The 15,316-nt window shown below is 49.1% G+C and overlaps 1 protein-coding gene across 6 annotated transcripts in view; it reads left to right on the top strand.

Moving 5' to 3' along the window:
- ESYT2 (extended synaptotagmin 2) overlaps positions 1–15,316 on the top strand; it is an 85,272-nt gene that overhangs the window by 45,967 nt on the left and 23,989 nt on the right. For all 6 annotated transcript variants that reach the window (XM_069587263.1, XM_069587262.1, XM_069587265.1 and 3 more), the window contains exons 7-9: positions 7,417–7,472; positions 11,462–11,582; positions 14,240–14,416. In XM_069587263.1, coding sequence (XP_069443364.1) covers positions 7,417–7,472; positions 11,462–11,582; positions 14,240–14,416 — 354 coding nt within the window. The remainder of the gene's footprint in view (positions 1–7,416; positions 7,473–11,461; positions 11,583–14,239; positions 14,417–15,316) is intronic.

Raw genomic sequence — 15,316 nt, 5'->3', positions numbered from 1 at the left:
CATGCCGCATAGCCAAAAAATAAAAATAAAGTTATAATATTAATTTCCAAATGAAATTTTAGTACTCAGAAAAGCAGGATGTGGCTGTGAGAGGTTGAGAATCACTGGTACCCTTATATGGTGAATTACAGCCCCTAAGCACAATCTTCAGAGAAAAGGGACTTTTTCGGTCACTTTCATCTGGAAAATATGAGAGCACAGTTCCCTGCCGTCTACCAAGTCCTTCCCCACCCCGATGAAAAACAAAGATTTTGGGATTTTGACTAGATGATTTAGACGTATGGGAATCTTTGAATTTGAAACTCTTGTACATTGTTTTGCTTGTTGATTTGTTTAGATTAGCTTTGATAATGTGCTACTTGCTTTATAAAAAGCAAAACTGCAAGTTTCTGAAGTGCTGCCCTCGTGGAGCGCATGGATGGACGCGCTGCCCCATTTCAGGCTCAGTGATGGACGCAGGCCTCCCAGCCTCACTTCCCACTCTCGGTTCTTCCTGTTCTTTGATCAAACTGCCATCTCCCGCCACCGGTCTCCATAGGGGACGGTCCCAAGACTCCCACAACCAAGGTCCACAGATGGTCAGGTTCCTTAGTAAATGGCGTAGTGTTTGCTCATAACCTCTGCACAGCCTCTTGCATCCTTTAAATCATCTCCAGATCAGTAGTGACACCTAATACAGTGTAACTTCTGTGTAAATAGTTGAAATGTAAATGATATGTAAATGGTTGCCTTAGTGCAGCAGATTCAAGTTTTGCTTTTTGGAACTTTCAGGAATATTTTTTCTTTCTGAATACTTTAGATCCATGATTGGTTAAATCTGAGGAGATGGAGCTGGAACCCTTGGACACTGAGGCCCAACTGTTTTTGATTTCTGTAAGCCTTAGTTTCCCCATCAGTAACATGGAGAGTACAGTAATACCTCCAGTAAAAGATTAGATGTGACAACTAAATGTCCGTGGGTAAAAGCACTCAGTATAGTACCTGGCATACAGAAGTCTTCAAGTATTTAACAAATAAAATATTTTCCTCTATGTAGGTTTAGCGTTCTGGTGGGGTCCTGACAGCAGAGGTCAAGGTTTGGTAAGCTTGGATGAAGGCTCTGGGAAGAGCCAGGGAGACCCACTGTCTGCCCTTGGACATGTCCCAGAAATTGGTGGCCACCCACTCATGCTGACTTGACATTATTGGCGTTGTCTCTGGTATACTCTTGAGGGTGTTTCAGAATCCTTAGGTCACATTTAGGTTCATCTCAGGAGTGTGGATTAGACTAGACTGAATCGGGAGGCCTTTTCTAGAACTTCTCCAGGAGGTGGTCTGGGTTCACTCTGAATGTGTTTATCCCAGGGGTCCTCCCCGGTAGCAAAGCACATGTCTTCTGAGTCTGTGATCCACAGATTGAGTTTCTTCATCTATAAAGTGGAATTAATATCTTCCTTTAAGAGTGATTGTGAAAAGAAATTGAATCCATCTAGCTAGGACTCCAGCAATTGACGTCATTGTTTAGTCGCTCAGTTATGTCCGACTCTGCGACCCCACGGACTGCAGCACGCCAGGCCTCCCTGTCCATCACCAACTCCCAGAGCTTACTCAGACTCATGGCCATTGAGCCAGTGATGCCATCCAACCATCTCATCCTCTGCCAGCCCCTTCTCCTCCCGCTTTCAGTCCTTCCCAGCATCAGGGTCTTTTCAGATGAGTCAGCTCTTCGCATCAGGGGCTAAAGTATTGGCGCTTCAGCTTCAACATCAGTCCTTCCAATGAATACTTAGGACTAATTTCCTTTAGGAGTGACTGGTTTGATCTTTTTGCAGTCCAAGGGACTCTCAAGAGTCTTCTCCAACCCCACAGTTCAAAAGTCTTGGCGCCCTGCCTTCTTTATGGTCCAGCTCACATCCATTCACGACCACTGGAAAAACCATAGCTTTGACTGGATGGACCATTGGCAGCAAAGTGACGTCTCTGCTTTTTAGTACGCTGTCTACATTTGTCATAGCTTTTCTTCCAAGGAGCAAGCAGTTGATGTACATTAAGCAAAGGAGGAGGAGGAAGGGGGGCTTTAAAAGCAGAATGATCATGTCCTGCTGTCTCATGGAACCCATGCAGGGGGCTCTCAGCGGCACCCCCCACCCCCTCCCCGTGTCCCAGGAGGGCCTGGCGTGCTCTCAGCACCCTGCAGCTGTGTGGTGCAGAGGGAGCTCTGCCCTGGCCTCTGGGCAGCCGGTCTGCCTCTCCTGTTTTTCTGTCTTGGCTCTCTCAGGGCTTGCTCCGGCTCACCTGCCACCTCAGCTATCTGTGCATTCAGGAGTGACCCTCTTCCCAGCTTGCTGCATCCCAAGTGGAAGCTGGAAGTCTCGGGGCTGTCAAAGCATAAGAAAAACATTCGTGACCTTTATCACCAGCCCAGACCAGCGAATTCAAAAGCTCTGGGGAAGGGCGGAGCCACCAGTCTGTCTGTAACAAACTTCCTGTGCAGGAGGCTGGTGTGCAGTCAGCGCTGAAATGAGCAGTGTCTGTGGGTCCGGATTCTGCTGGACCCACAGGCCCTCAGAGGGCGCTCAGGCTGAGGGTGCCCTGCTCCTGTACCTGCTCAGGCTGCAGAGGCTCCAGGTGCAGGGGGTCTCCGTCTCCGCCCCACCCCGGCCCTGCCCCACCACGCCCGCCCCATCCCTCACTGCTACTTCTCAACCTTCAGAAAGAGGTAATTTCCTGTCCTTTGGAAACACTTTCCACTGGCTCTTCAGTTTCCCAAAGGGAGATCCATCCAGACTGCGGGCTCATGGGGAGGGCACTAATTTTCGTTGCTTTTCCTCTATCTGCCCCCAGGGCTGGGTGAACTTTTCTCTCTCACATACCTGGACACCTGTTCAGTCACACACCCTCAGTCTCGTCCTCAAACAGTCACTCACACTCCTCTCCCTCCATAGCCCTCCAGCTTGGCTCTTGTGTCCTCTGGCCTCCCTTGTGCTCAGGGACAGGCCAGCTCCCCCCTCAGAGCCTTGAACAGGCGTGCCTGGAGCCTGCCTTCTTGCATTCATGTCTTCAAACTCAACTGAGTCTGTCCTTCTGTGGATTCTTTCTCCGTCCTCCTAGTATTCTGCTTCTCTGAACTTGGGTAACATTCGGGTACCTCCCATCATTCTGACCAGGGTCCTGCAAGTGGGCGCCCTGGTACCCCCAAGTTTACAATCAAGTTGTAGTCCCTCGACGTGATCGCCCTTTGGGAGGGCCATTGAGAGTTTCTTTGACCTTCTGATTCAGCAACACGCTCCAAGTTCCTGTTACCAGTTTTTGCCCCAGACCCAGAATCAGCCATTTCTTCAAAGTCCCCTGTTCCCTTTAGTGGAAGATACATCCAGAGATCACAGTCGCGGTCTAGGGCGTCCATGGGGCTTCCCTCTTCGTTCAGTTGGTAAAGAGTCTGCTTGCAAGACAGGAGACCTGGCTTTGATTCCTGGGTTGGAAAGATGCCCTGGAGGAGGCCATGGCTACCCACTCCAGTATTCTTGCCTGGAGAATGCCATGGACAGAGGAGCCTGGCAGGCTACAGTCTATGGTGTCGCAAGAGTTGGACACGACTTAGCAACTAAACCACCGGGGAGTCCTATGGAGGTTAGTTTCTCAGGACTTTATTAGAGTTGTTGCTTTTGAGTTTGGGTTTGTCCAAAGGAATCTTGACCCTTCAGTTCACACTTACAACTGCTTACTCCCCAGCTCTGCCACTCGCGTATGTGAGTAACAGAGGTCATGCAGTTTCACTAGCGGCTTCTACAGCATAAAGCACAAGTGACTGCGTTATGTGCAGTATCCATCTTGACAGGAGAAGCAGTGTTTCAATCAGTACTTTTTACCTGTCCACATCTGTTTAATGGAATGTCAGCCAACTATATAGAAATTATTCTAAGATAAATACCCACTAGCTGCTGCTGCTGCTGCTGCTAAGTCACTTTAGTCGTGTCCGACTCTGTGCGACCCCACAGATGGCAGCCCACCAGGCTCTGCCGTCCCTGGGATTCTCCAAGCAAGAATACTTGAGTGGGTTGCCATTTCCTTCTCCAATGCATGAAAGTGAAAAATGAAAGTGAAGTCGCTCAGTCGTGTCCGACTCTTAGTGACCCCATGGACTGCAGCCCACCAGACTCCTCCGTCCATGGGAGTTTCCAGGCAAGAGTGCTGGAGTGGGGTGCGATGGCCTTCTCCGAAATACCCACTAGAAAAATGAGCAAAAGAAATACAAAGGTTGACTAAATGGATGGAACATATCCCAGTAATATCAGGAAAAAAGTGAAACTGAAGTCGCTCAGTCGTGTCCAACTCTTTGTGACCCCATTGGACTGTCCAGTCCAGGGAATGCTCCAAGCCAGAATACTGGAGTGGGTAGCTGTTCCCTTCTCCGAATATCAGGAAAATGCTATTTGAAATAGTGATAGAGTAACCATTCTTTAACTGCCAAATAGACTGATTTTTAACATCTGTGTTTGGTGTGGCTGTAAAGAAATGATGGAAATGTAAATTGGTACAATATTAGAGCAATTAGGTAGTGACACGACTTAGCAACTGAACAAGGTAGTGTATGTCAGCATAAAAAATGAACATGTATCTTTGACCAGAGCTTCCACTTTTTGAATGCTAGTCTCTGTGAGAACATGTGTGTAAAAAGATATTCACTGAATCATTTTGTTGTTGTTGTTCTTCAGTTGCTAAGTCATGTCTGACTCTTTGCATTCCCATGAATGCACAGCAGGCTTCCCTGTCCTTCCCTATCTCCCTGAGCTTGCTCAAACTCATGTCCACAGCATCAGTGATGCCATCCAGCCATTTCATCCTGTCACTCCCTTCTCCTCTTGCCCTCAAACTTTTCCAGCATCAGGATCCTTTTCAGTGAATCAGCTCTTCACATCAGGTGGCCAAAGTATCAGAGCTTCTGCTTCAGCATCAGTCCTTCCAATGAATATTCAGAGCTGATTTCCTTTTGGACTGGTTGGGTCTCCTTGCAGTCCAAGGGACTCTCGAGAGTCTTCTCCACACCACAGTTCAAAAGCAGCAATTCTTTGGCATTCAGCCTTCTTTATCGTCCAACTCTCATATCCATACATGACGACTGAAAAAACCATAGCTTTGCATATACAGACCTTTGTCAGCAAAGTGATGTCCCTGCTTTTTAATACACGGGCTAGTTTTGTCATAGCTATTCTTCCAAGGAGCAAGTGTCTTTTAATTTCATGGCTGCAGTCACCATCCGCATTGATTTTGGAGCCCAGGAAAATGAAATCTGACACTGTTTCCACTTTTTCCCCATCTATTTGCCATGAAGTGATGGGACCGGATGCCATGATCTTAGTCTTCTGATTGTTGAGTTTTAAGCCAGCTTTTTCACTCTCCACTTTCATCTTCATCAAGAGGCTCCTTAGTTCCTCCTCACGTTCTGCCATTAAGGTGGTGTCATCCGCACATCTGAGATTGTTGACATCTCTCCTTGCAGTCTTGATTGCAGCCTGTGATCCATCCAGCCTGGCGTTTCCCGTGATGCGCCCTGCACATAAGTCAGATAAGCAGGGTGGCGATAGGCAGCCTTGGCGCGCTCCTGTGCAGGTTTCTCGCGAGGCAGGCCAGGTGGTCTGGTATTCTCATCTAAGAATTTTCCACAGTTTGTTGTGATCCACACAGCCAAAGGCTTTAGCATAGTCAGTGAAGCAGAAGTAGATGTTTTTTAGAATTCCTTTGCTTTTTCCATGGTCCAGCGGATGTTGGCAGTTTGATCTCTGGTTCCTCTCCCTTTCTTAATCCAGCTTGTACATCTGGAAGTTCTCGGGTCATGTACTGCTGAAGCCTGGCTTGAAGGATTTTGACCGTGATCTTGCTAGCATGTGAAATGAATGCAATTGTAGAGTAATTTGAACATTTTTTGGCATTGCCTTTCTTTGGGATTGGAGTGAAAACTGACCTTTTCGAGTCCTGTGGCCACTGCTGAGTTTTCCAAATTTGCTGGTATAATGAGTGTAGCACTTTAACAACATCATCTTTTAGGATTTGAAATAACTCAGCTGGAATTCCATCACCTTCACTAGCTTTTTTCATAGTAATGCTTCCTAAGGGCCCCTCAGGATGTCTGGCTCTAGGTGAGTGATCATACCATCGTGGTTATCCGAGTCATTAAGAGCTTTTTTGTATAGTTGTTCTGTGTATTCTCACCACCTCTTCTTAATCTCTTCTGCTTCTGTTAGATCCTTGCCATTTTTGTCCTTTGTTGTGCCTGTCTTTGCATGAGATGTTCCCTTGGTATCTCCAATTTTATAAAGAGATCTCTAGTCTTTTCCTTTCTATTGTTTTCCTCTATTTCTTTGCATTGTTCACTTAAGAAAACTTTCTTATCTCTCTTTGTTATTCCCTGGTGGCTCAGAGGTTAAAGCGTCTGCCTGCAATGCGGGAGACCTGGGTTCGATCCCTGGGTCGGGAAGTTCCCCTGGAGAGGGAAACGGCAACCCACTCCAGTATTCTTGCCTGGAGAATCCCAAGGACGGAGGAGCCTGGTGAGCCCCAGTTCACGAGGTCACAAAGAGTCGGACACGACTGAGCGACTTCACTTTCACTTTCTTTCTTTGCTATTCTCTGGAGCTAGGCATTCAGTAGGGTATATCTTTCCCTTTCTCCTTTGCCTTTTGCTTCGCTTCTTTTCTCGGCTATTTGTAAGGCCTCCTCAGACAACCACTTTTCCTTCCTGCATTTCTTTTTCTTGGGAGTGGTTTTGGTTATCACCTTCTGTACAGTGTTATAAACCTCTGTCCATAGTAATTCAGGCACTGTCTCTAGCAGGTCTAGTCCCTTGAATCTATTTCTCACTTCCACTGTGTAATGATAAGGGATTTGATTTAGGTCATACCTGAATGGCCTAGTGGTTTTCCCTACTTTCTTCAGTTTGAGCCTGAATTTTGCAATAAGGAGCTCATGATCTCTGAGCCACCGTCAGCTCCCGGTCTTATTTTTGCTGACTGTTTAGAGCTGCTCCATCTTTGGCTGCAAAGAATATAATCAGTCTGATTTTGGTATTGACCATCTGGATATGTAGATGTGTAGAGTCATCTCTTGTGTTGTGGGAAGAGGGTGTTTACTATGACGATTACTTACAAAAAAAATAAACTGCAAATATTCTAAGTGCTCATCAATAGGAAGGTGGGTATATAAATAATTACGATTTTACTGGAGAAAATTATGACATCAAAAAACATAAGAACAGGCAAGCTATCAGTACCAATAAGGGACAACAGCTTTGATATTTTATAAAGTGAAAATCAAGGTATAGGGCAGCATTATGTACTGAGCAACCCATTTCATTTATAAAGAAACAGACTTGTATAATTTGATAACGATAATTAGAAGTAGTTTGCATACTTACTATATTTGCCGTTTTTTTAAAAACAGCTTTTAGAAATTAACTGGACAGGACTGACTAATCTTCTCGACATTCCTGGATTGAAGTAAGTACTCTGTCGTGCCCTGTGGCCAGCTTGCTGATGGCATGTGCGTTGTCGGCATCGTGAGACAGCCCAGCGGCTGAGCGCCGTCTCCCGGGCCGCGTCTCTGCCTCTCAGGCAGGGCGCTCAGGCTCCGGAACCCGAGTTGCGCCTCAGGCTCTGGGTTGCAGCTGCCCGGGAGCCCTGTTGGGGCTCAGTGGAGCCATTTCATTTGTCACGAGGTGTCTTTCCAGTTTTGGTGTTTTAATATCCCAGAAAAATAAAGAAAAGTTTAAAAAGTTTTCACGCTTCTATGTTTCAAGACAAGCCCTTTCTGGCTGCGTTGAAGCTGTGCTGCCCCATCCCTTGCTGCCTTCTCTGCCTTGACGCGTTCCTCCAGGGCGGGGAGGAGTCAGCTCTGACACGCGGCTGCGGGGTACGCTGGGAGGCTTTGCTGTTCCGTGTGCTCTATTGTCTGAACCGTGAGGACTCCTTCCCCACGAGCGGCGAAGCCTTCCGGGCACATCCCTCCTGTGAGGGCGGTGAGGCTTCCTAGTCAGGCTGCAGGCCGTCTGTCCTCCAAGACGGAAGGCGACAGCGGCAGACCGTCAGTCACCACCAAGCAGGAAACACTTCTTCCGATTTCACCGCTATATTTGCAGGTTACAGTGCGCTGAGTGTTGGCTGCAGTTACGCATGTTCCTGGTGGACACCTTCTTAATTTGTGGGGCTCTTTTCCCTGTTTCACTTAGAAAATTGCATTATGAAAGCCTTGGTTCAGGCTGCTTTTTTTTCTGTTCCTTTGTATGTATTATCTCCTTGAAGTGGCCCTTAGAAAGAATTTTATTTTGTTTCATTATCAGGAAAAAATGAAGGCTTTAATAAACTGAGAAATAGTTGTAATAATAAGACTTTTTTAGGTGCTATGATTTTTTGGCTATAGAAAAGTACCGTTATTTTTAAAAGATTCTTGGAAAGGACAGCTTTAAAAGAATTTTGTAAAAGGGTTGATTAGGATTCCTACTTTCAAGAACAAACCCAGCTCACTTGGTCTCCATTAAGCGAGTAAAGGTTTCGACACACAGTTTGTTCTTCCATCCGCCAAGCGTGTGGAGAGCGTCTGCTCCGGGCGCTGTGTGACCTGCGGCCGTCAGGTGGCCGGGGGGCCCGGCGCTGGCGTCCACGGGACGGCTCCTGACCCACGTTCCCTGTGTGTGGCTCTGTTGCCAGGCAGGCTCTTGCTGTGAAGTAGCAGCTTCTAGATTCTATGCTGTGGCATGCTTAGCAACCTCAGTAGAAGATTCCAGCAAATGTCCCTCTAGTTCCAGCAAAAGTTCCAGAGTTGACCTCTGTTGGTCTACCTTTCCTTGGACAAATTTTCCTGGTTCTGATGATCAGGTCTGGGTCTCGTGCCCACCCTGAGAGGAGGCAGAGAATTCCTTGAAAAAGTTGCACTGAAGGACAGGAAGTACCCCAAAGGAAGGGCTCCAGGAGTTGGAGGAAAGGGTGCTGGTCAGTGGCCAGAACAGCAAGTCCCTGCTATTCCTTAGTGCGGAGGAGAATGTGCGTTCTGCTTGCTTGCCTTCAGTGCCATGACCCGTGCTTGTCAGGCGTCTCTGCAGTAGCGTTGTGGCAGAGAGAGCCGGTGGGCGCAGCCCGCAGCTCTGGAGTCAGTCCCAAACCAGCGGAAAGGGAGAAACGCGCATACACGAGGACACACAGATACACACGTGCAGACGCAGCTTCGGCTCACTTCGTGGATTTATATGAAGACAGACTCTGTGTGGCATACCTTCAAGCTGTTGTTTTATATATAGATTTCTATACACACATAAAACATTCTTACATATTAGATTTATATAGCATTGCATATATTGTTAAGAATATATATGCATATATATTAGAAACACAGGTGGAAACAGACACGCCATGCAAAAATGAGGCCATGGTATAAAAGAAATATAGTAAACTATTCCTTTGAAATTACATATATTTATATATGACATTGGAGAAGGAAATGGCAGCCCACTCCAGTGTTCTTGCCTGGAGAATCCCAGGGACTGGGGAGCCTGGTGGGCTGCCGCCTCTGGGGTCGCACAGAGTCAGACACGACTGAAGCGACTGAGCAGCATATATGACATAATTTATATATAATTATGTACATTTCATGCAATAAAATATATGCATGTGTACTTAACGTAAAACTTGGGCCAGTATTTTGTGAAGATTTTATCAAGTAACAGCTGTGGCAGGCCTTTATCTTGTAAAAGTAGATATTCAATAACTTTGAACCTAACATAATGAAATCTTACCCCAAGCTTTGCTAAATGAACGTCTGCCTGCTCCCTGCATTGACTGCAGAGCAGAAGCCAAGGTGTGAGGAGGTGGCGGGATGCCTGAGTCACTTCACCTCACCACGCGTATTCGCTCTCCCCACCACTGTTGAGTGCGGAGCCCTAACCTGGGTATGAGGGGTGAAGGCTGTAGGTGATGCCCAGGGCCAGGTCAGGAAGACTGGGAGGGCGGAAGGCGTGAGGAAGCTGTGCTGTGTGCTGAGCCCTGCCGCAGTCAGGACGGGGGGAACGGCAGCTCGGGGGGTGTGCAGCGCCACTCGGGAGCCGTCGGTGGAGGTGCCAGCTGGGCCTTCTGCTGGGGCACGGGCATCAGCGGGAGGTGAGGCGCAGCCCGCCACCGGGGCAGCGAGCAGGTTCCTGAAGCACTTGCGTCAGCAGTGAGGGGCCTTCTGTCTCAGTAGATTTTTCGAAATAAACAAAACTCATGCTTCCGCAGGGAGATTGCCTGAAGTAAGTGTGCTGGGTGCTAAAGCTTTGAGGGACCACTTCATCGTCAGCTTGGGGAGCACCGATCCAGTGTCCGCAGCTTACGCCCTCCGAGTCCCTCTGGAGTGTAGACACTGGTTAACTGGCCTCTTCACAAGAGCGGAGCTGTCTGGGGAACGTGGTTCCCACGTTGAGCTGAGAGGGCTGGCCCTGAGCCTCCACGCCTTTGTTGACATTTGGACCCCAGCCTGCAGCAAGGCTCGGCCATCTCTCAGGGCGCGATAGGACTGTCACTGTGTCCCAGGGAATGTTCTGGCTGTGGTCCCTTACATCTGCCTTGTCCGTAATGCTGACATCTGAGAAGTGCTGGCAAGAAGTAAGTTTCTCCTAAGACTCTGCAGCTCTGGCCAAAGGCTCTCTCGCACAGCCGTCTCTCAGGGCGCGGTGGGACTGTCACTGAGTCCCAGGGAATGCTCCGGCTGTGGTCCCTTACATCTGCCTTGTCCGCAATGCTGACATTTGAGGAGCACTGGCGAGAAGTCAGTTTCTCCCAGGACTGCAGTTCTGGCTAAAGGCTCTCTCGCACAGCCATGCAGCTCAGGTTCTGTGCCTCAGGAGTGGCGTTGCAGAGACCCTTGACTCTCCATTTACACACATTTACAAAGAAGAGACAAAAAGGATGTTGAAAGGACATTAGTTTCTTTAGCCCCCACAGCTCTATTCCTGCTACTGAATGTGCAGTGGCGTATACTGTCTCAGATTGACTATGGAATTCAGTACCTAATAAAGTGCAAAGAAGAATGAACTGTAAATTCTTTTACTTCATTAGGAGCTCTGCATATATAACAAGAAAGATGAATTTGGTGTAATAAATGTGAAACGAGTAAATGCTTGTTTTCATATTCTCTGCACTTTTATGTATGTTTGAAAGTTTATGTTAAAATAAGAAATTTAATTAAATGTATATTCAGTGTTAAATCAATGATAAAGTTATGTGGAAATGTATGAGTGTGATTTAGGACGTTGAGAAATGTAGCCAGAATATTACCTCATGTTCTTAGAATAAATCCCACATAATTGTCACCATAGCAGCATAAATACTGTGTTAAGAGAACTAGCTCTGACGTGTTGGTGGAATATTGTATCATGTTTATGCCAAGTTCACTGTTACGGGTGGTAACTAACATGAAGTGTCTGATCATTGTTTTTTTTTTTTAACCTCCCACCTAACAGTGGTTTATCAGATACTATCATTTTGGATATAATATCAAACTATCTGGTGCTTCCCAATCGAATCACAGTCCCTCTTGTCAGCGAAGTTCAGATAGCTCAGCTGCGATTTCCTGTACCAAAGGTAAGCACATGCTCATTAACACTTAAAATAGACTGAAGGAACTTTTCACGTACATGGGTGCTGAGTGTTGTATTTCTCCTAACAATGACCTTGCCATGTGGATCTTGATGCTGTAAAAGTGTTCTGTCCTGCCCGTCCTTAGGAGGTGAGTCGATGGACGTGAGTCTGAGTGAATTCCGGGAGTTGGTGATGGACAGGGAGGCCTGGCGTGCTGCGATTCATGGGGTCACAGAGTCGGACACGAGTGAGCAACTGAACTGAACTGAAGGGCCACTTGGCCTAAAGCTTTCGGAGACTTAAGGGCAGTTCTCAAACCTCAGAGGTGCTCACAGAAACTCATTTCTGCAGACGCCACTGCACGCTGTAGAGGACAGCTGTGACGACTGGCTCACCGCCTCAGAAAGCGCTTTCTGCTTGTGTGTGAGGTGTACGTCTTAGCCTGAGCTGGGAACCTTGTGCCAGGCTCCTGCCAGGCGTGAGGAGCGGTCGTCTGGAGGGCTTCAGGGTTGGATGCGGCAGGCGTGCCGTGGGTGTTAAGCCCCCGGCTTAACAGTCTGGGAGTGCATTCCTCAGAGTGTCTTCATCTGTAGGTTGGGGTGGCACCTCACACACAGAGGTGACCACACATCTTGGAGGCACCTTCATTTCAGTAAAGTAAACAACCTCAGCCCAAGACCACGAGGGCCTGCCAGCCACGGGTGTGGAATCCTGCCCGAGGCCCAGAGCACGTTCTCGGAGGGCTGCTCCTACTGGTCTGCATCCTGCCCGTGTGGTCTCACCCACCGTGGGCTCCAGAGGTGGAGTGGGCAGCCTGTCACGTGGTGTCTGGTCTCAGTTCAGAGTTTGTTTCATGAAGTAGAAGTAGCCAGCCTTTCCCCCTGCCTGTTACCCTTCTAGTAAGCTCCATCTTAGTAACAGTGCACAGACCAACATTCATGAGCAGTCCTACTCTTTTCAAAGTAACAGCACCCCAGTGCTCACATCCCCGTTAGTCTATTGCTGGCATTCAGCAGATGTGATGGGACACGGGTGAAGTGGGGATGTCTTTCTCCCTTCACTTAGCGTCCTCGGCTCGGAGAACACAGGCCTACCTCTGCACATAGGGATCCTCGTGCTCCTGGGCCGCAGGCTCTGTGCTCTGTGAGCGCTGGGGACCGTCTGAGCCTGCCCGGACCCACCCTTCATGCTGCTTAAACATGCGACCACAGTGTCTAAGCGTTCAGTTCAGTTCAGTTGCTCACTCGTGTCCGACTCTGTGACCCCATGAATCGCAGCACGCCAGGCCTCCCTGTCCATCACTATCTCCCGGAGTTCACTCAGACTCACGTCCAGCGAGTCAGTGATGCCATCCAGCCATCTCATCCTCTGTCGTCCCCTTCTCCTCCTGCCCCAATCCCTCCCAGCATCAGGGTCTTTTCCAATGAGTCAACTCTTTGCATGAGGTGGCCAAAGTATTGGAGTTTCAGCTTCACCATCAGTGCTTCCAATGAACACCCAGGACTGATCTCCTTTAGAATGGACTGGTTGGATCTCCTTGCAGTCCAAGGGACTCTCAAGAGTCTTCTCCAACACCACAGTTCAAATGCATCAATTCTTCGGTGCTCAGCTTTCTTCACAGTCCAACTCTCACATCTGTACATGACCACTGCAAAAACCATAGCCTTGACTAGATGGACCTTAGTCGACAAAGTAATGTCTCTGCTTTTGAATATACTATCTAGGTTGGTCACAACTTTCTTTCCAAGGAGTAAGGGTCTTTTAATTTCATGGCTGCAATCACCATCTGCAGTGATTTTGGAGCTCAAAAAAATAAAGTCTGACACCGTTTCCACTGTTTCCCCATCTATTTCCCATGAAGTGATGGGACCAGATGCCATGATCTTCGTTTTCTGAATGTTGAGCTTTAAGCCAACTTTTTCACTCTCCTCTTTCACTTTCATCAAGAGGGTTTTTAATTCCTCTTCACTTTCTGCCATAAGGGTGGTGTCATCTGCATATGTTTATCTGTAAAAATATGTGTCATCCTATGCTGATTGGTTCATGAACAGTACCTGGTAACTTGAAGTATTTATGGTATAGAATGCTACCCCCTCAAAAGATAACTTTACCACTTGTGTTTACCTTGAAAGAAATATGGGTGGATGTTTTTTATCAATTAAGCAACATCTTAGGGAAAGAGAACTATGTTGTCTGTGAATGTATGTATCTCAGAGTTTCAGTTTCCTATCCATAAAATAGGTTTAATGACCGTATTTCATAGGATTATTCTAAAAATTCAGCTCAGTGATCGGTGCGTATGAAGGACTTAGGAAGAGTCGCCTACATCCCTGGGTGCTGGTCTCCACTGCAGTTACCGCCGGTGGAATTCCTGCCAGGACACGGCACTGTTCCGGGCCCTCGAGGCCCTGTGTCGTCTGCCTGGCTCCTGCCGCCGGCCCTGCCCAGCTGGGGCCCCTCCCTCCCAGGAGGGTCAGCAGTTCACGCAGGCTCCTCCGTCCCTGGCCTCTGGTCAGATCCTTGGGCCCCCTGGTCTTGCCCCTGAGGCACTCGTGTTTGCCTTCTTTGCGCAGGGGAGAGGCTCTGTCATGTCCCCAAGCCAGCCTTTGCTCCAGGTCTGCGGGTGAACCGGTGAATAGTCTGCTCGCTCTTCTTTCCAGGGTGTCCTGAGGATACATTTTATTGAAGCTCAGGATCTTCAGGGAAAAGACACTTACCTTAAGGGACTTGTCAAGGGGAAGTCAGACCCCTATGGAGTGATTCGAGTTGGCAACCAGATCTTCCAAAGCAAGGTCATCAAGGAAAACCTCAGTCCGAAGTGGAACGAGGTGTATGAGGTGAGGGAGTAGGGAGTGCTTAGTGTGAGGTGAGGGGTGGGTGCTGAGAGTCCTTCCCTGGGGTCCCTCCCGCCCGTCCCCGGGGTCCGCTCCCGCCCTTCCCCCGGGGTCCGCTCCCACTCCCGCCCTTCCCGGGGGTCTGCTCCCCGTCCTTCCCCTGGGGGTCCGCTCCCGCCCTTCCCCAGGGGTCCGCTCCTGCTCCCGCCCTTCCCTGGGGGGTCCGCTCCCGCCCTTCCCCAGGGTCTGCTCCCCGTCCTTCCCCAGGGTCTTCTCCCGCCCTTCCCCGGGGGTCCGCTCCCGCCCTTCCCCGGGTCCGCTCCCGCCCTTCCCCGGGGTCTGCTCCCCGTCCTTCCCCAGGGTCTGCTCCCCGTCCTTCCCCAGGGTCTGCTCCCCGCCCTTCCCCGGGGGTCCGCTCCCGCCCTTCCCCGGGTCCGCTCCCGCCCTTCCCCGGGGTCCGCTCCTGCTCCCGCCCTTCCCCGGGGTCCGCTCCCTCCCTTCCCCGGGGTCCGCTCCTGCTCCTGCCCTTCCCTGGGGTCTGCTCCGGCTCCCGCCCTTCTCCAGGGTCCGCTCCCGCCCTTCCCCGGGGTCCGCCCCCGCCCTTCCCCGGGGTCCGCTCCGGCCCCGCTGTGCGCTGGTGGTGTGCTTGCTCAGTGTGCAGTTCTCGTTGCTTCGATTTTCCGTCTTTAAACATACTTCGCCTCGTATCCCTACCTCACACACAATTTTAAACCTTAATCCCATTAAGCTATCTCAGTAAAGAATAGGCCACTAACACACGCGTACTCACGATGAGGTTAGTTGTGAACTGTTGTGTAAGTTTTCATGTAGCGCATCTGGACATCTCTCCATGTCCCAGGTACAGCCACTCACGTGAGAAGCGCCCTCATATCTCCACACGAG

This window comes from Ovis canadensis, chromosome 4, assembly GCF_042477335.2.
Source record: "Ovis canadensis isolate MfBH-ARS-UI-01 breed Bighorn chromosome 4, ARS-UI_OviCan_v2, whole genome shotgun sequence".
Classification (NCBI taxonomy): Eukaryota; Metazoa; Chordata; class Mammalia; order Artiodactyla; family Bovidae; genus Ovis; species Ovis canadensis.
This window is presented reverse-complemented; position numbering and strand designations above follow the sequence as displayed.